The following is a 21,953-nucleotide window of genomic DNA, read 5'->3' as shown; positions in this document are numbered from 1 at the left end:
GTTCAGAAGATCAAGCTGCCAATTGAACAAACCAGTGGAGTCAATGTACTGCACAAAACATTTCTGGCAGACTTTGGCTGCTAGCTATATTGCTCATGTACAGATCTAGGGTATGACTCACTTGCATAATGGACAGGAATTCATTCAGCATTAAAGTTTCAGAGAAAATCCTTATCCCATTAAGAGAGAAACCTTTTGACCTTATGTACAAAATTATGCTGGCTTCCAATAATGGCATTGTCAACATGGTATCTTTGCAATGAATGTATTTTGATAATTAATGCCAGCAAGATCAGACAACAAAGTGAATTTCATTTTCTGATTACAGTGCATAGCGCTTTTAATGCTCTCTATTATCCAAGGTTGCTGTGCAGCTTGCGTTAACACCATCCAATCTGAGAAACTCTTGAGGAAAATAGCAGTCATTTGTGGAAGGGATGCATGTGGACTCTCCCTCTCCCTTTTTGCTACGAAGCAAATGTTGGATCCCAGCAGACAGCCTCAGCAGCCACTGAGATTTCATTCTTTACAACCACCACTACAGAAAAAAGCACCTTATTCTCAAGTCATTTTGAAACTATTATGGACAGTGCAAGAGAATACACAAAGTACATATGACAGTATAGGACTTCTCCTAAAAATTAAAAAAAAAATGAAAAATTGAACAATGTTTTCTTACCATGGCAGGAACCATCCAGTTCTTCATATCCCACACTGCAGATGCATCGTCCCAGAGGCACCAGCCAATCCCCATCTGCCCCGCAGTACAACTTTGGGGTGTCCCGTTCCTCAGCACTCTTCACACAGGAGCCCCGCACTTCCACCAGTGAGGAAGAATCCACCCTTGGAATGGTGTCAGGGAACATGGCCAAATTACGGACCGTGAAAGGGCACTTCTTGTAATAGACACGGACTGACACCAAAGCAATGCAGGCTCCAATGTCCTGAAAAGCAAGATAAAATCCCTTCTTGTTTATGGGCCCAACTTCACGAACTTCGGTGTTGAGTTTGAGGATGCGGTCGCCCAAGTCCATCTGGGTAAAGCTCTCATCAGCAGCTATAGTATCAATTTTAGTGTACTGGTTTGGCTTGAATTTTACTCCATGAGGCTCATCTGACTCCATGTAGTAGAGATTGAAGGTTTCCTTGCAGGTCCCCAGCACCCACGGAATGCTGTTGCAGTCCCTCAGGGTGAACTTCATCTCCACGTAGATTTTCTGCGCAGCGTCGCGAGAGACCCAGTTGGTTTGCAGCCAGTTGTTCTGGTTGGGTTCCATCACATTGCACACCTGGTAAGTATGAATGGGACGGTTGTGTTCATCCATTTCAGTTATGGCATCCCACTGGAAAGGAAGCAAAAGTGTTTGAAAACCAGGAAAAATATGTATCGGGCATATGCATACACACACGCCCCATGTATATGCATCTATGGCTTAATTATGAAATTAATTACTTCAAGTTTAGTGGAATGACAGTAGTTAAGAGAAGATAACTACAGAACACTACACAAGTTTTATTTCAGAAACTCCACAGTGATTCTATATAATAATGATGTTTCTATTAATAGAAAGATTAAAAAATGACTGGGGCCTAGCAGAAATACAGGCTGTGTTTATATTTTTATATATATATATATTCATATATTTTATATCAAAGGCTCACCAAATGCTTATTACATAATCAGATACTCCAAGATATTACTAACATCCCAAAAATAGCTTCAGTATATCTGAATCAACTTTCTACTAAGCAGTCATAATATCAATGTAGCACTAGAGAGAGGTTTTCTTATCAAAACACAGAACTATTTATAGTTCTGTATCCAAAAATATTGCACCAGAAGTTTTAGCTTGGCTTTTAGATGTACTGTTCCATCAGGGTACAAGCAGCAGAAAACAAACAAAACAAGAACCAAAACCAACCAACCAACATTAAAGTCACATTAAAAGAACACATCATGTGCTGTATTCTCCAGAGGTCTCAAAAAGAAAAAACGAACCAAAAAACCCACCAAACATCTCCCCACCACACCAAACAGAATTAAAGAGTAGGTAGGTGGTTTAAAAACCATAGTTTTTAAAATACAGAACAACCTTCCAAACTGGCATAGGCCATCTTAAAGCAAGCCTCATCATGCTACTGTCTCAAAATTATTAAGGAAGAAAAAAAAAATATCTAAAATATCCTCCTCTTACCAGGAGATTCTCTTCAGAAATATTTATATATTCACTCTGAATCAGTATCTCAATTTGAACTTAGAAATTAAAGCCCTAAAGTTAGCTGTTAACCACACAATTAATACCATAAACCTATTTTTCTGTAGGAAAGTAAAGGCTCAGCACTTAAATAAGTGGTTTCAAAGAATAAAACAAAATGGATTGATCAAACATGGTCAGTGCTTTAGTTCATTCAAAGCAGATCTCTCATGCTGTGCGCCTGGGCCTTTCCACTGTGCTCCCACATAGCCTGCTGACATCTCCTATTTCAGATGAATTCCTCTTTGGGCAAGAAAAATGTTTAAAACGTGCAAAATTGTATAATAGAACCAGTAGTCTAACCATCCCACATCTAAAATACTTGGAAAAAGGTTAACACTGAGCATCTCAACCAAGCCCCTGCACTGGGCCATGCTGGGTAAGGTACGGTTCTAAATACAGCACACGCTCCTAGGTACAGTCCTAGATACTGAGTGCTATCAAGGTGACTTCCACCTCCCCCAAAATGTCACTTTCCGTGACTGAGAAGTCTGACAGAACTCACTCTGTGATAGTCTCTGACATGGACACAGTCTCCCTGCATGAAATACAATCTGCTTTTACTTTTACCTGAGTTTTGCATTTCTCTTCTGATAAAAACAGTCAGAAAAGGCAACAGTTGAATTCAGTGCAGCCAACAAAAAGCTAAACAATTTATCAAACCCACACTGGTTTTATTTTGGGTGTATGTCATATTATAGCTCTTATTTAATCCAGTTACAAGTTCTTATAAACAGTTGTGAAAAGCTTCAAAACCAAATGAGCAGAAGCATCTCACTGGTGATGTTTGCATAGGGATGTGATGCTCCCCCAAAAATCCCTGACCTGATAGGCACAAAAGCTGGCAGGAGTTGTCTGGCTTAGTCAAGCTGACAGTTCAGACCTCCTTCAAACTTCAGCCGTCCCAATGTGCTGCTTTACTTTCAAAAACTTTTGATTACAGTCCTTTCAGATGAGGAAAACCTCTGCTAATGTTGACAGAAGCAGCAGCATAAAGCTAATTCTTACACCTGGAGTTCTAGGATTTTTGGGAAAGACATGATAGAAACATGGTTTGGAGGAAGGACTTCAAAATTCTATTAAAAAGCAACAGCATGGCTAAGAGGCTACATTTTACATAAAGCAGGAGTAAGTCACTAAAATAGAAGAACATACAACTTGAAGATTGGTAGAGAGAAGATTCCAAGATACTAAACACATCCAGGTACAAAATATCAGATTAGGCTACAAACAAACCACACTGGGATTTTAGTTAAAGTCTCAGCTGTTTCCGTATCTCTACAAGCTACTTCACAAGCCCCGTTTTGTTTTTAAACTTCACTAACATCCAACAGCTGTACAACGAACACGATTAAGAGCAAATTATGTAACTTTAATCTGTGTTAGCTATGTAATACTGAAATCTATTTTCATTGATTCCAATTTCTTTAAATTCTATTTTAAACCAAAACACTGGAGACTTAAAATTAGCAAGAGCCATTTAGTACACATCAGTACTGAAAGCTGTTCCAATTAACAGGGGTAGCTATATCAAGGAATTCAAACTGTCTATTTCCTAATGAGCTGATATCGAGGCAAACTTCACATGTAGAGAAAGACACCTCTCCCACAAGCTGTCACTCCGATTGATGGATTAACACTGGGTTCTTCATCTCAGGTAACAGTTACTGAGGCACCAAGCCCAGCAGCAGTTTGGTAACCTGGGATGGCAGTTTTAGAATCTTGCACACCTCATTTTAAGAGAAAAGGGGGGTGTGGGGACACTGGTTACTTAAGCCCATACCTTCACTCACCAGTTTATGGGAGGAACCACCTGCTCTTACAAATTTTACTCCATTTATATGCTAAGCAAGAAAGTTCCCTCCCCTTTCTCCTTATCATTTTACTCAAAGGATAACTCTCTAAAAATGAAGGGTTCTGCATCTACATATACCTAACCAGTGTCCCTTAGCTCACCTCTAAATAAGAAAAGGTTGTGGCAAACTTAACATCAACATATTTGGATATCTGGCACACAATGGCACCCCTGGGTAAAATATTCTACACAAATCATTTGTTGTTGAGCAAAGCATGGGGATAAGCACTGGCTTTCCATGCAGAGAACTGATGGAAGAAGTTGTGCCTGAAAATACCATGGGATGGGAAACTAGGGGACAAAACCTGCTGTCTTCAGCCATTCCACATTTTACTACCTGCTAAGAAGACACAACTGTTTAGGCAAATCCTCAGTGGTAATAAGTTTTATTTCTTATCTGGCAACAAAAGGAAGGTTTCCACTCTAAACTGAGGAACAAAATATACAAGGTTCATGGTAGACTTGGCTTCAGCAAGAGAGGTAATTTCAGAAATGGAGTTGTCAGCTACTTCTTACACATAAACATAGGCTGACATTTGAAAATTCAGTGAACCTGAACTGTAGAAGTGCAATATTCTGACATATATATCCCCTCATTTCCCACAAACACTCACTTGAGACAGTTCAGGTCACTGTTAAAGTCCATCCTGTTAAAAGGGATGGACTGTGTTTGTCATACAGAAACGCTACTGTCCTGAAAAACAGTCTGAAGAAAGTTGCAAGTGTGTCCACACAGCTCATGTACCCAAAAACAATTAAATAAACATTTCCTTACTTCTCACATCCAGTGAGGATAAAAAGAATGCACACAGTGTTTTCTCCAAACTGATCCTTTTTTTTTTTTTTTGTTACCCCACTAAATGGTTTACTACTTATTTAGGTCATCCCAGATCTCAGCTGGGAGTCACCTAATGAAATCTACACATGTAGAACACACTCAGCTGTTCACTCCTGACAATCTTATAGGTCCCATTTCCATGGAAACAAGCTGAACAGTAAAAATAAAGGGAGTTTTAGAAGTTTTTAAAAATTCCCTAATACTAATCTCCAGTGAGATGATCTTCATAAAAATGAGATCAGAAAGGTCTAAACGAGGAAACACCAGAAGAGGACCTGCACTTGGTATGCACAGCTGCCATCTGACATGCACATTTACACATCTTGCTGCTGTAGTGACATTCAGGCAAAACCACCTACACACTACGTAACTACAGAACTGCAGAAAAAACAACTTATCTCAAATGAACATACCTAGGAAATGAAATTTTTAAGGCACAGGTGGCATTTAAGATGACATTGAAAACAGCAAGACTAAAGAATATTTAAAAGAACTACAGAATTGCTGTAAGTTGAAGGTATCAAGCTGTATTTCCCCCCATTCCCACTAACTCATTTTTCTTTGCCTTTGCTTTTCCCAAAATCTACAATTCTGTATGTGAAAACAGGTGCTCAGACCCCCACAGACAAGTGATAACACTGAACTCACAAAATGGGCCTCTTTAAACGGAAAAAAAAACCAGACAAAATTCCCCAGCTATTTGTATGTGTCTTAGCAAGTACCAGTTGATGTAGCTAACAAAATAAAACAGCAATTGAACTACTTATGTTCTTATATTTAAAATTGAGGTGACAAAGTTGCTTAGGGAATGAATAGCAACACATAGCACACTTTTATTAGCTCTGTAGAACTAAAATGACAATTCACAATGCAGGTTTAGAGGAAAATGTGACATCTGTTTGCTACATAGACACAGAATATGAGAGTAGAGGGCAAACCCCTCAATCTGTGGAAGTAAACATGATTAAAAGGAAACAACAAAATCAGAATTGAACAAATAAGGAATACTTAGAGCAATATAAACAAGAGAATACAGAAGAGAAAGTTGTTCATGCACTCAAAATAGAAATCCAAAAGTGACTCATTTTCTGTTATTTACATGAAGCACTGAACAACTGAGATGAGCTGCTCCAGGTGATCCAGCTCTGCTCTGAAAACTCTTCTGGTTCATATAAATGTTTTCTACAGGCAAGCAAGACCAAGATTTGGTGAGATTTGGGGGATGAACCATGGAATTCAAGCGAAACCAACTTCAGATACATGAAACAATCGACTCTCACTTGGGGATTAGCCAGCATAGGACTTTGGGATCAGTAGGGAAAATAAGACAGCCCTGCTCCAGCTTTTGGAGAGTGAATTGTCTCTGTTCCAGAAGGAAAGGGCATCAGAGGTCTTGAACAAAACTTTGTGCACCTACTAGAAAAGATCAGTATGACAAGTAACATATTTACATCTCAAAATACATACTTGGATGTAGGGCTCAGGCTAGTGAGGCAATCAATTTATTTGACTGACCAAAATTTAGGCAGGAATATGATAATGCACCAGTGAAAACGTTACCCACAGAATGATGTTCCTACTGTTGGGGTATGGCAGAGAAATTATAAAACAGAACACAGAGAGAATAATACATCATTCCTTCCATAACAGATTATTAAAAAGTACATTCAAAAAAGAGATGTACAGAAAAATGTGAAGAAAACCCAAAAGAATTCATACATATATGCATACATATGAAGGCTGTTTATTATAAACTGAAATATAATTGAAACCAGCCATTACTATATAAAATACCTTTGTTGCCAGCACTCTTGGAACAAGACCATTGTTTCCCTGAACGAATTATTGACTACAAAAGACTCAATGACTTGCACCAAGGATCTGCAAGGACTGTGCCATGCTGTAATTTGCTTTTTAAATGAGAGACACTAGTAAAACCTCACAATTCAGTGGTGAAAAGTGCTGCTGATCACCTTTCCAGGGGCATCTTATCCCTTTTGTAATGCAACACTTCCAATGGATTCAGAACTGAGTGGAAAGTGAGAGCAGAAAGTCTACACCCTTTCAAGATACTACAGCTCACTACACTTAACCCTGCTGTGTGCCCTTCAAAGATCTGCCAGTGCACTGTCCCTGGTACCTGTGACAGAGGCCTGCTCTGCTGGCCTCTGTCTTACAAAAGAAATAATAATAAAAAATACATAACCCAGTGGTTTCACGGGTATCTGCTACCAGAATAAAGCTGTGTCTAGCTAATAACAATAGTTGTGTGGTACATTTGGCTGCCAGCAGCTGCAGAACCTGATGTGATAAAACACAGAATAATGCTGATGCTGGGAGGGCAAGGGGAACAAGAGCCCAGCAATCCTCACTTGGCTGAGTGAGATTTACGGGATTAACCAAGAATACCTGAAGAAGGAATGTGACAGCTCTAAACATCAACACACATGTGCTGAAACACAGGGGTCTGCTGTGGAATAACAGACATGTTAGAAGCAAGTTTAGTCACTCAACAGAACCATAGACTAGCTTGGGTTGAACAGGACTTAAAGATCATCCATGGGCAGGGACACCTCCCACTAAACCAGATTGCTCAGAGTTCCATCCAACCTGGCCTTGAGCACTTCCAGGGTTGGGGCACCCACAACTTCTCTTCCTAATCACCCTCACAGGAAATCCAGTCTAAACCTGCCCTGTTCCAGTTTAAAGTCATTCCCCCTGTCCTATCGCTACATTATTAAATGTAGTAGTAAATTAGTAAATATGATCAGTAAATGAAGTATGTCATGACTTAAAATACATAAGTGTAAATGCTTATACTTCCTTATAATTGGAATAAGACAAACAAGGACTAAGAAATAAATTACAACTACAAAATAACTAAATCAAATTGTAGGTATAATCCAATCAAGCTCCAACAAGCATTAGCTGTTTATCAGCAGAAGACAAATTTGCTGCTGTGTTGCTTTGTTTCCTAAATATGGGGAGCTGCAGCAATCCTGGATCTGTCCTTCCCAGCACCTCGTACACTCAGTAACTGGAGCAGAATGTTACAACGCCGCTCAGTGAAGCCACTGGGTACTTTGGTAATGCTGCACAGTAGCTGGCTGCATCAGCTATGTGGCCTGGGGGACCTTGCTGGATCTCCAAAATAGCACAGATAATGTTGTGGTGAATGTTCCTGTGTCCTCAGGTATTTAGAAGCACAGAAAAACAGTCTGAAGGAAGCTTTAAGAAAAAAAAAAAAAAAACAAAAAAAAAACAACAAAAACCATCCCAAACAACAAACCCTGAGCAATCTGTACATTTCTAGTTTAGGAATTTCTACCAATTCAGAGTTTGCCTGTTAATCTTACTCAGGTGTTTGTGACCAGCCCTGTGGTGTCACATCACCACTGCATTGGCTCTGACTCACCAAGCCCCTGGGTACCCAAGCAAGTCCACAAACTCCCCTCCTGCCAGACCTGCACTTCCCATGAACTTCAACCCTGCCAATTGGTCTGGCCTGCTGGGAAGCCGCAACATCATCAGGGCAGGCAGAGATACTTGGTAGATTTTCTCAGCCCTCAGTTTGAGAGCTGACCTTGTCTGCCCCAGGATTTAATGCACATACTGAGTCAAATGCCTGCTTTTACCACTTAAACCCTTCAAAAATTGTGCATTGCATCACATCACAAATCTGACTTGAATGCACAAGTTTCCAAATATTAGTTCTGTTTTACTTGCTTTCCCAGCTTTGGATCTACAATTCTGACATCTGAAACTCCCCTTCAGCAGCAGGAAGATTTTTTTGCCTTTACCATTCCAAGCAGTAGAGTTTTAAGTGAATAGCACAGAATTCCAGCACACCAGTGGTCCTGGCTATGTGCACCCACAAAGAAGGCTGTGACTCAGAGCTTCCCATTTTCATTTCCTCAAGTCACTCTGTGGAAAAAAGCATTTCAATACCACCGATGGCAGAAATTGTATAAACACCTTATGAAGTTCCAGGTTTTCCCACTAAAAAGCAAAGGATCTCAGGGTTTTTTTTTATGTGAGCATTGGCATATTTAAATTCCTGCAATTAGCAAGCAGTCAATGAGGTTAATATGGATGAAGTGAAACCCAGAATATCTGTCCACTTCTTCCATCTTTCCCCATTATTTCTTAAGCCTACTTTCTTTAAAAAGAAGAATAAAAAATCCTGCCTTTTCTACTTCTTGAGTTCATGCTACTCCATCAGTGGTTCTAATTGAAACTATACAAATGGAAACAATTAAAAATAATAATTACACAAAGCAGCTAGGTAAGGCTTTTCATCTGTGGAGTGCTTTATAAACACTAACACGTTAATTCAGGCTAAGACATAAAACTAAAGAAGCAAAACTAAAGATATGAAGAGGAAGGTGAAGTGACAGATCAGTGATTTTTGCCAGCATGCTGTGTATCAGTAATGAGGAGCTGTATCAGTGTGGATGCCTTAATCTGACACTACCCACAGGAGCTGAACTGATGGCACTGCAAAGCTCCCCTGCAGCACAACTCTTCCTTTAAGTATTTACTAATGGGCTCCTTCAGAACCACTCCCCAGTCCTCTCCGGCTGTTGTGCTGCCAGGTGAAGTGGAGCCCATACCTGTGGCACATATCTGGCTGAATTACCTGTTACCAAACTGCTGATGGAGAATTGAACACTTGAATCTTTCATAAATCACTGCCAGCCTCCCACCAGCATCCTAACAAGCGTTATCACTATCTACAAATAAATTCATGACTTCATTTTTTCTCAAGCTACTTATCCCTTCCAGGCAGAGGATCAAAAGGGGGTAAAACCAAGATTAGAGCTATGTGACTAATTAAAGGCAAAAACTTATATTTATTGGCTCGCAAGGGATCATGTTGATACACTCCAGTGAAAGCCAAAAGCAATGCTATCATATCCTGCCATTTAACTGAGCCTAAAACCTCTGGAAATAAAATCTGAGAGGTGAACAGAAGAACCAATTATTACAAGTGGAGCAAGCTGAATAACATCAGTAGCAGCTCAGTTTATTTGCATGTAAATTCATAAGCTTATGTATTCCAGCTACATGCATTACACCCTTACTCATTTTCTAGGTTAAACAGAGCCATGCCTAAAGTCTCTGCAGAATAACTTCTATTACAGGTTGCAAACATCCTTAACAAAGTGTCCAAGTGCGCTGAGAAATGAATACATAAAAATGAGAAGCCTACAGTATTTTTAAAAGGGAAAAAAAAGCTATCCATATGAACCTTATATACAATCTGTGAACTCAAGGCAGGAACAGAAGGGGAAAAAAAAGGGGACAGAAAAGAGAACAATTACCAGTGTTTTCCTGTAAGTCAGTTTGTTCATCCTTCCTATTTAATTACTTATTTACTGAGGACTTGTAAAGTAGCATTGTCTCCTCAGGGAGCTGAGGCTCAGTCATGCTTGTTAAAATTTCCTGGAATAACTTGCTGCCCCTTCCCCAGTGCTCCTTCCTTTCCTCCCATTTCTGAGTGCACAAATGGAGGGAGCATCAAGCTCTTAATTATCTTACACTATAAATAAGCTGGCATTAAACCCACTCCATTCACTACAGTCAAGGAGTGCATCATCAAAACAAACTCTCAGACATCTCCTCATTTCTACACTGTCCTGCATGTGAAAAGCAAAGATGTCAACTATGATAACTCCCATGCTCTTTCAGCCTCCCTCATATCATTACTCAACTTTTCAGTTACATTAAAAACAAAGTAATTTTGTAAATCAACTTCTAGCAGAGCTAATGAGAGAAAGGAGAAAATTTCATTTGACTATATTTCAGTTTATTTGGTAGGTAGGCCAGGATATCTTATGCAGATTTGCAATCCCTTTAGGTTCACCCAAATTAGGAAAGCGCTAAAAGGTATTACTTTAATGAAGAACTTCTTATGACCAGACTTTGAGAGCTTCAGGAAGTACATTTTTCCATAGGCCTGCTGTTCAAGTTTCTGAAGGAAAATAACCTATGGAGTTGTGGAGAGAGTTATACATTTGCTTGCTCTATTTTCAGTTCACAGTTTTCTTAGAACACCACAATCTCCCCAAGATATGTAGAACAAGTTCTGACTTTCCAAAATGATCTTGTTTGTAACACAAAGCAACACAAACATGTGGGCACTCTGAGCTCAGAGCACGTCCTGATCAAGGAGATACCCAAACATATGTTGATCATTTTTAGCTTAATTTAGTGCTTAATTATTTTCTTTTACCTTTTGGAATCAAGCATAATTATCCTTTTATTTTTGAGATACTGCAGCTGCAAGAGCAGCACCAGACTTCGGTGTTTAAGCATAGTAAGACTTTTTGCACCCAACTGAAACCTAGAACTTTATTTGGAACCTACTGTAGATAAAAATCACTGCAGCTGGTGAGGGGCAGTCATGGAACATCAACAAGAGGTCAAATTAGATGTCAGGTTCTTTTGTAGTTTACCAAAAGATTACACCTTGCACATTTATCTTCCAGAACTTTCTCTGTTGTCACAACCAACTTGACCCTAGGAGAGCAATGCTTTATTAAGTTACAGCTGAACACAATTGTTGAGATGTTGGTCCAATGCCTCTAGTTAATATATCACCTGCCAGCAGGATGTCCTTTTAAAGGAAAAGCCATTTATGTTTGTCATTTCAGAGCAGTAAAAAGAAAAAGATTTCTTGGCATATGTCCTCATAGGGCATTTTTTTCATGAAGGACACTACAAGTTTGGTTTTTTTTTTTTTAACCAAACAGTGCTACATCTCTGAAGGTCTTCACATATTTATTTAAAATAGTCCCATGACTTTCTGGTCTACGTATGAAACACTGAAAAAAGCTTTCATAAATTTGGATTTATATAATTGAAAAAACGCACACCAAAAGGAATCCATAGTTAAAGAATGTTACTAAATCTTTAACCTCTTTTCTGTAGAATGAACTAAATTTTTGCTAAGAAACTGCTATTCTTTAGGGTTTTTGTGTTATTAAAATGATGCCTTTAACAGACCTCCCAGTTTTCTACAATGCAAATGTTGGAGTATTCACAGGGCCAGGGAAGAAGGCAGCACAATTCAGATTTGAGAGTTACGAATTGAATATCAATCCTGTAAAATTAGGAGGTTAGACAAGAACCAAAAGTCCAGGAAAAGGGAAGAAGCCAACCTGATGCTCAGTTTTTATCTTCCTATTCCTCTCTTAGTCCAAGAGCTGTCCTGGGGACCACAACTATGACTACATCCAACCATCATTTTCTGAGGCAAAATATTTATCACACAGTTATAAATAGTTGTCATCAAATTATTCAATATATGATAATCATTTAGTAGTTTTCTGACATTGATACATTATTGTTTACTTTTTCTTACTGCTCAATATTAACGATAGAGAAATGCAATACTCCCAGTTCCCTGAAAATTTCCTTACCAGCTTATGATCAAATTGGAAATCTGAGTTTTGCAACTCTTAGCAACAGAATGGAAAAGTCATCAAGGAGCAACATTTCTCCCTTTTTATGACATGACCTTGCAACCTTCAAAGCTTTGACTCTTTCACATTTCCATATTTGGGGCAAGCTCTTGGAACACACCATCCCTACAAACCCTGATTATACCAGAGAGAAAAATGGGAGCCTTTAAGAAATGAAAAAGCTGTAGGATCCATGGTTCCATACAAAGAAGCAAGGGACTGAGGCTGCTCAAGAAGGAAGACAACCCAGAGACAGAAGAGAACCCTATGATGACAGACAACACACATCAATTGGTCATTCCTTAACCACATTTTTGTCCTCTTCATCAGTCCCAGCCATAGAGATTGGAATAGACAGTCAATGAGGATGCACCACTGACTGAAACAAACTGTTTCTATCAATTTAATGTACAAATAGCTGTATTATTTCTGCTGCGTAGCATTTGTTATGTACAGCCACATTAAGTACACATTTTTCCTACATACCACTTTTTCAATACAAAGCTTTGACTCTCATAAGAACACCTCTCAAGACTTCTGCCCTTATTTATCACATTTGAGAGGCTTACATATGAAAATCCATTAAATTCTATTATCTGCTAATCACAGTCTCATAATCACTTTCACTGAAATCACATGCCTGCAAAAATAAGAATTTTCTTAGAGCACAGTGTGCTGAATTCAAGTCCTCTCCCACCCACCACTGCCCTAACACAGTACAACTCTGCCCTAATTATTCTTATTCTGCTCTCCTGCTGAAAGAGAGTTAGAAACAAAAATGTCTTGTAAATTGACATACGTAGAATATTGACCTACAAGCCCTTCTCCAATTTGCAGAGTTCTTTCTTGAAGCAGATGTGTTAAAATAAGCAAGCAGAGTCTTGTGTGTGCACCTATTTCCTAATGAGATCTGACACAATAATTAGCATTCAGCAACTGGGGGTAGTTTAATATACTTCCCTTCTCATTTCTATCCAACTTTACAAAAGTTTCATTAATCTTCGCCACTAACAACAGGAAAGAAATAAAATGGGTGTAACAGCACAAGTCACAGCACTTCACAATCTGCACTTTTATTTCAGTTCCACTACTCAATCCTGGTTTCTGAAAACAACCAGGCGACTTTTTAGAAAGGCCAGTTAGACAGTTCAGGTAATCTAGGTATGCTCAAATTCACCTTTCAGAGTTGCTGGAGATTAGAAACATCAGACTGAATTTTTGGGACAGCCTGTGATTTTGATGTGGGAGGGAAGAGCACCACAGTTGACAGCAATCGCTTTTTACATGCTCTGATGAGTTGCTACATTGCTCATTGTTCTGGCCACAGCAAGAAATACTTAATCTTAGCATTGTAAATACAAAACCAGGAGATGAGTAACCAAAACAAAAGACAGGCACAGAATGAACTGTCAGCTTTGATGTAACACTGGTGGAATTTAAACAGAACAAGGAAAATTATACTAAAGCCTCATGTGTATTTATTGTGGCTTTGTCAGCTTGAAGGAATTAAAAAACTTCAAGAATAGGGTCTAATCTTTTTGTTCCCTTCACAGATGAAATAAAATTTTGTCTAGAGATTTCTAAATCAAAATTTGTATAGAAAACACTTAAATTAGGCATAAATCATCACTATAACTTCACGTATTTCATAATTCTTTGCCCTGTGTGTGTATTCCTGCATCAGCTTCATATATGCAAGAGAGGCACTTAGACCCAGGATTAGAAAGGAATAAAAAAATTACTGAAAATTTCAAATGAAAGTCACTTAAAGCAGCTTTTACCTGATAGGGGAGAAGTATTTGCTATACTCAAACGCTTTTCCACCAAGAAAACCATCTGTGCTACAAATGAATGTAACACTACAAAAACCAAAACATGAGTCCCTTACACATAAAACAACAGCTTTTGAGCCAGCTCAGGTGATTCAGAGGCTCTGGTTGGAAGCTTAAGTAAATGCAGGGCTAAAAATGTGAGGAGAAAACCACCCTAATTAAACTAGGGACTACACTTCTGGCATGTTTGAAATCAAGGACTTAAGTTTTTATATTGTCTTTACCCATGCTTTTTTCCTCCCACCAGCTTCACAAAACATTATTTAGATTTCAGCAGGTCATCTAGAAGGTAATCTTACAAGCTCAGCTGTACAGAAACTTTTTGTTGGCTTTTTCTGTTGACCGGACTTACCTTGCTGAAATTAGCAGATACTTAGAACCAAGTGATGTACCTATGTAAAGTTATGCTATTTTAAATGGTGCTGTCAAATGTTAGAAACTGTACAGATTCTTGCTTTTTCCAGCAATTTATTTTCCCAAAAAATACTTGGCCTTTAAAATTGCTGTTCTGCTGAAAAGCTGCACCACAACACCAACAATTATGCTATAGTGTCACGAATCAATAGCGCTGCATGCAATATTTAATACAAACAGACCCATGAGCCTGCTCTTTTAGCTTTTAAAAGTCAAGTTTTTGCTCACTTGCAACATTTTATTTTAAAATGGCAATTACACTTAAAAGAAACAAAGTGCTCCAGTAATCTTTGGTAATACTGATAAGGCAGGCTTCAGCCCAAATAAAGTCTTAGGAAAAATCACAGGAGCACTAGAAAGACAAATCTAGGCAGCTCACCCATTTTTAACCTTTTTCATAAGTGTGCTTGTGCCATTTAAAGTTTCTTTACACCAAATGCAAAGTGTATTACAAAACAGTATTTTAATCTTAGAGAAGATTTTTTAATCTAAGTATGTTCTTTTTCATGTAATTATAGAAGAAACAGTAAAATAACTGGGGGGTTTGGAGGGTGGAGAAAAGGCAGGAACAGTGAAAAGCCCCAGGTGCTTCAACATCCTATCCTGAGCAGTGACCACTGGTAGAGTCATTGAGAAATTTAAGAACTGGGTAGGGCCAGTAATCCGGAATACTCCCCAAGCTGTTATCTTCATAATTTTTTTCCAGGCTCCCCTGCCAAACCAAAATTACATCCTGAAACCACAGTAAAGTTTGAGAGGAAAAGGGGAGAGGACAGGGGAGGGGAGGGGAAAAAAAGAAAAATAGGGAAAACAGAACACAAGAGCCTTGATTTGGCTAGATGGGAGAAATAGATAAATGCATAGCTCAATCTCATCTTTTTCCAATTCTGCCCTCATCTACCTGGTTAAGCAATGATGAATAGCAGTGAACAACTGTCCCAGGAACATCTTTTCCACATGGTATTGTCACTGTATTCCCATGTATTCGTCTAGAAAAAACCTCTTTATGAAACAGCAAATACAACCAAAAATGGATATTCTAAATCAGAGTTGTTTCCCAGGTATACTGGGAAGTAAAAGAAAGTCTGATCCATTCTGTCTTTATTTTTCTGTGCAAAAGACAACACACTATCATTTTTGTGCTGTAGTATCTTCATATGCAAGTTCCTGGCCCAAGGTGGCTTAGAAAACATGTAATGTATCTAGAACTAATAAATATTTTCAGATTTGTGCTGCTTTTGACTTCCCTCTCTGTAACATGTTTTCCACCACACAGCCTTGGCCTTAACATTTTGGGTAGGGGTGTCACAACTCTTCACAGCAAGAACATGAGGTTCCTAGGCCTCTCCATACACATAAAATTAAGATCAGCTACATTAAATGAAAATTAGCGTTTCCTGTGGCATTTCACTGTTGATGAGGGTGGAAACAGTTGGCATGCATTTGTCCCCATACAAGCACAGTTTGTGTGACCAAAGATTTGAACAAGAATTTCTGAATTCCAAGGATGAAACACAGTGTTTGTTTCAGCAATAAGTTCTGGCCCATTTTCTGCCCTCAGTTGTCAAAAAGCTCAGGAATTTATGTCTACCAGAGCCTCCCAGTGGTGTCTGACATGACCCCCATCAAAAGAACCCCAAAAAACCAAAACACAGAGAGTGAAGGACAAAGGACCCTCGCTCTGGCTGCACAGACATGCACAGGTAGCACCAGCAGATGCTGAACACCAGCACTGCCCTGTGCTGAGCTGAGAGAGGCTACCTGGTGTTTTTAATTAAAATGCACTCAGCTGAAAGTCATTAATATTGCCAGGGAAAGAAAAACAACCTTTACTCTGCTGGACACAGGTGATAAAGTTCGGGGGAGGGGTTTAACTTGCTGAGCTCCATCTGTGAAGGTGAGGAGGAAGGTAAGTGAAGAGAGCATTGCAGCTCTGTTTTGTGGCCCCTGTGGCTGCACATCATTCCACCCCGAGCTCCACAAGCTCAATCACAGATTTTATTACAAGATCACATATTTTATTTTTTTTCTCCTTAGAAATTAACATTACTTACTTTCCATAATAGAAGGATGGCTATAAAAATGTAAATTTAAGGCAGGCCATCTAAATAGAGCACACTTAACTTCAGCACACCAGGCAGGACTAATCTTGCAGACCTCTGGTAATTTAAATTCTGACAGTGTAAGAAAACTGCAATTGATATTCTGCATAATGAAACTAAGCAGAGGCATCAGTATTCTGATGCAGACTGGGAAAAAGGTAAAGACACTTTTAAATAAAAGTTATATTTTTCAGTTCAGTCTTTTAGTAAAAATGCTTTATTCATATGTAAAACATACTGAGAGAAAAAAAATCATCTCACTGTTAAAAATAATTATTTACCACTCTTATTTGTAATGGATTTGCCTGGGGCAAGGGGCTGTCAGCGCACACCTGCAGCTGTTCCTTATGACTACAAGGAATATGTCTCGCAAAAGTGAATCCACAGAAATTTTCTTTAACGTTCAACAGCCACAGAATCTACCTGGATTTACACCTGCATTTCCGCCCTCATTCAAAATTATGGTGTCCTCCACACTGCAACCTGTAAAGATTATAATTACCAGTTTTGAAATGTTTAAAACCCAAGAAACATACAAATAAATGTTAGTTCTTATACCGTTCTTGCAGTTTAAAATTTTTCATTACTAATAAAAAATTATTTGCTCAAGTTTGTAAAAACTGGGAAAGAAAGATGGAGTCTTCAAATGTGAGGGTTTCAAGTAATAGAAATCTGAAAACACTGGACTAAAAGACAGATGTGTGTCATATTCTCTCATTCTTTATTGAGGTGATGTGGCAACAGGACAGCAGCAATGTTTTGAAAGCTAGAAGAGTAATTTGGGATTGAAGAGCCCAAGTACTGTATTTCCAAGTTAGGAAATACAGATAGTCCTGCTCATGCTGCCAAACTCCTCTGGAGAAACTGGGCAATACATTTAACCTCTTTGTGCTCCAGTTCTCCCCTCAGCTGAAACCAGAATGCTTCAGGTCAGTCTGCAAGTACAGAGAGGTGCCTTGAAGACCATAAATCCACACCATCAGACAGAAAACAAGTACAAGAGCAACAGGAAAGCCAGAAAAATCCAAGCAATGGTATAGTTAGGGGAGTTTTTCAAAGAAATCTTAGAATATTTAAGCATATCAGACTTACAGATCTCTACTAGAGCTCAATTTTTCTTAAGCATAGATATCACAAAAAACAAACAACAAATCTGAGAATCCAAAGACATGAATTGTGCTGAATTCAGTACTTAAACTTAATCACTACAGATATACACATCCTTCTGCAGCTACAGGTCTCTGTCTTCCTGTAATAGTGTGCATATGTCTCCTCCAAATAAAAACACCCTCCAGTCTCAAAGCCAACACCATCTGAATTTGCCTTTAATTTCTGAAAGTCTGTTCTCCCTTTAGTTTTTGAAGAAAGGGAGACTTCCTTCAAAATTAATCAGACTTTTCTTATGTTAATTTGTTTCTGATTAATAATGTGGATCATATTTTATTAGCCTTGGTGAAGAATATTCTGCATTTCTCACAACCACAAAGATAAGGCTGCTTAGTAGAGCTGGCTAATATAGTATGATCTAACAATCCAATTAATTTGGAATGTATCTTGCTGATTAATAAAGCCTTTTACAGAATTGGCTGTTTCATCTGCATTCACAACCTGGCATTAATAACTTCCTCCATGCAGCAAGTTATGCAACACAGATGATCAAATATTTATGTTAAGATATTTTAAATTTAATTTTATTATTAAAATTTGATAGTACTATCAAAGCTTTTTTCTCACATTCCAGTTTAGTTTTATAATTAAATTCTACACATCCATAAGCTAAATAAACTAGGCAAGAGAAGCAGATGAAGTTTAGTACATTCTGAAATTGGGGTATTTTGTTAGAAAATGAGAGCAGAATTGATGGGATGCTGAGAGAGCTGCTATGACAGCAGTCAGCATGAAAATGTACAGCATGTGATTTTAAAAAGCCATTACTCTTGAGGGCATATCAAGATATACATTTGTGCATAAAATTACAGAAATGCATACAAGAACATCAGTGTTCTAGATTCTCATATTAGCCTGGGATAATATTCATACTTGCAGAGAAGTTTTCAGAAGATCCAAGTGAAGATCTCAAAAGGATGGTGAAGCTCAACACAAAACTTGGGCAGAACTTGCTCAAGCAAAGAGGTTTCAAGTCCCTCTGCAAACCAAACTCTTGCTGCCTTTGACAATACAAGACCAAACTATTTTTCAGTATGTGTAGGTTTTGATCTAAATTAAAAAGAAAACCCATATTCAAAGTAGCTCTGGGACTGCTGTAATAAACCAAGCAGATAAGATACAGACAGGCCCATTGATTTTTCTACCACTCAAGTGGAAAACCAGAAAACAAACCAGATTTTTTTTTCATGGAACAGTAGTTTCCCAGTGTTCATCAAATGGTGCTTGTCCCACAATTCTGTCTTCAGTCACAAAGCCTTCACTAAAAACTACTCTTCTAATTCTTTTACTGCTTTTACAAAAGCAGTGTGGTCAGCTCATGCCCAGCTTCTAGATTCATGACAAAGATTACAACCCTTAATAACAATTGTCCATTTAAAAAAAAAAAAAGCTTATTTTTCATCTTTTGTAGAGATGCAGTACACAACCATGCCTTACTCCTCAGAAGTCTATTTAATAAATATAAAAATTTTCTTTCAATTGCTGGTCAGAGCCTGTCTCCTCCCTCCCATATCACTGTTTTACTGCTTTTACAAAAGCAGTGTGGTCAGCTCATGCCCAGCTTCTAGATTCATGACAAAGATTACAACCCTTAATAAGAATTGTCCATTTAAAAAAAAAAAAAAGCTTATTTTTCATCTTTTGTAGAGATGCAGTACACAACCATGCCTTACTCCTCAGAAGTCTATTTAATAAATATAAAAATTTTCTTTCAATTGCTGGTCAGAGCCTGTCTCCTCCCTCCCATATCACTGCCACAAGTAAAATAGTCTCCAGTATTAGGAGTAAGTATATTTGTTCCATATCATTCATTTTAAACAGAAATACTTTCAGATGTCAGCTACTTATTTATTTTTAGTCCATTCAAAAGGTACTTTCTAGTGGCAAAACACAACTAGGGCTTCCAAGGTACATTTAGTGTAGGATTTATATTACAAAGCAAGGCATCAGCCACAGCTCCACAGAATGACAAAATGTTTGTACTGCTCCTTTATTTAAAATAAATGTTCCTGAACAGACTATAGAAGAAAAGATGAGCCACAAGGAGAACTTCTCAATGGCTGTTTGAATTTCTCTGCTCCATTTCACGTGTCTTTACTCCCCAGTAATCATCTTCAGCTGCTGCTGCTAACAGAGAGCTACTGATTCTGGAATTACTTCCTCCTATTACAGAACTTTTGTAAGTAATGAAAACCAAAATATGTCTTTAGCAATGACAGTCAAATTGTAAAATGGTTAAAGAAATCATAATTTGCATTTCTTATTCCTCAGTACAGGCAAATCCACAAGGATTTTCCCTTAGGAAATAAATCTAGAATAATTTCCTTTTACTTCTTGAAATCCTACTTGAAGAGTTACCATTACAAGTCAATAGTGATTTACTGGCGTAGAAAGAATAACATCAAACAAAAATACTGCAAACCGTAATAGGAGTGAATATTCAAGTAATCTGGGATACGGATGAATGCGTGAAATACACCTTTAATCCAAATGTTTATTATGTCACATGCCTGCTGAATATCCCCCACAAAAACCCAGTGCTTTTTAGAAATTTATATTATTTGCTAAGGAGTTATGGAATAGAGTTACTGTTTAGAACTAAATGGTGGTTTATTCTAGTAACATCTTAAAAGTAAACATGTTTGTGATCAAACAGGAGACTGAAGCTTATGATTTAAAAGCAAACCCGCTCAGAACAAGTTTAAAATACCCCAAACAAATCCCTTCTGTTCGTCTCACGCTAAAGAACTGAATGGTCAAACACTTGAGTACACACACTCTCCCAAAGAAACACACACAGTACACTTTACCGTTACAGTGCGGATTCTGCGACACGCCTATCAGACAACGAGGCCCGTGGAAAGAAATCTACGGGGACTGATTCTTGGTAGATGTTTCAGAGATGTTTATTTCTCCAGCCACATGGCCGGGCTCTGCCGAGGAACTGAGGCCATCACAGGCCCGAGGGTCCTTCCCACGCAGGGAACACAAAACAACCCATGGGGAACGAGCGCCGTGCCTCCCCACAGGGCCCCAACACTTTACGCCTGATAGGGGTTCAGAGAAATCTCATTTTAGCCTTACTAATTTCATTTCAGTACTAACTACAGAAGGTATTTCAAGCTTCACTTGATGAATGTAATGAAATTTTAAAAAGGTCCAATTAGCACTGCCTTGTGATTGTTTTCTTTGCACTAAAATAACTACAACCACAAGCAAACAGCTGATAAAACACTGTCAAAGCTACATAAACACCTTTCCCTTGTTCCAAGATTGAGCTGCTGTCACCTTGTTAGTCAAAATCCAGAGTTAGTACTCCAAACCAAAAAGGTTGTAAAACATGTTGCTCCTTCATTTTCAGTTTAATACACTGGGATCCAACTTTGCACACACAGCAGTCTACAGCCCAGCATGCAGTATGTATAGCAGTATCTAGTTTTACAGATTAAAAAAATGCCTTTTTTGCTTGCCTAAGAAGCTTTACTCAACATGAGTTCAGCAAGTCTCAGGCAGGTTATTTATCACAGTAAACAGTACTTTTTAATGTAATACAGTTATCCCCTCTCTACAGCCTACCACAGTACATTGAATATTTTTTCCCCCGCTTTTTTAGGAACTTCACCCTGATGCAGAAAAACAGTGGCTACATGGAGAGAGAGAGGGAGAGAAGGGGAGGAAAAAAAAGGAAGAAAAGGGACATCTGGAAGGCATCTATTACCACCTTATCCACCCAGCAGAAATCAAAGCAAATATACAGCAAATACAGAAGAAGGTGCCTGGGGCCTCTCTCAGCTCATCCCTGGGGATGGGCATCCAACTCCCTCCCCTTGACACCTTTAGAGATTGACAGTTGTAGTGGTTTGGTCCAAAATACTCATTACTGTTTATCTTCTGTGAGGTAACAATTAGGAGAAATGGAAAGCAGGCACCAAACTCGAAAGAATATAAAGAAGTTTATTAACAGACCTAAAAGAAGAAAAAAAAATTATACCACCTTCAGAACTCTCCTCCTCCTCCCACCTTC

General features: G+C 38.5%; 1 protein-coding gene across 2 annotated transcripts in view; it reads right to left on the bottom strand.

Annotated features, from left to right (window-relative positions):
* The window catches only part of EPHA6 (EPH receptor A6), a 362,575-nt gene that overhangs the window by 299,942 nt on the left and 40,680 nt on the right, over positions 1-21,953 (bottom strand). For both annotated transcript variants that reach the window (XM_017731430.1, XM_017731431.1), the window contains exon 2: positions 680-1,343. In XM_017731430.1, the coding sequence (XP_017586919.1) occupies positions 680-1,325 (646 nt within the window). In that variant the 5' untranslated portion in view covers positions 1,326-1,343. The remainder of the gene's footprint in view (positions 1-679; positions 1,344-21,953) is intronic.

The sequence above is a fragment of the Corvus brachyrhynchos genome, unplaced genomic scaffold (assembly GCF_000691975.1).
Source record: "Corvus brachyrhynchos isolate BGI_N302 unplaced genomic scaffold, ASM69197v1 scaffold152, whole genome shotgun sequence".
Classification (NCBI taxonomy): domain Eukaryota; kingdom Metazoa; phylum Chordata; class Aves; order Passeriformes; family Corvidae; genus Corvus; species Corvus brachyrhynchos.
The sequence above is the reverse complement of the archived record's forward strand: the minus strand, read 5'-3'. Positions and strand labels throughout refer to the sequence as shown.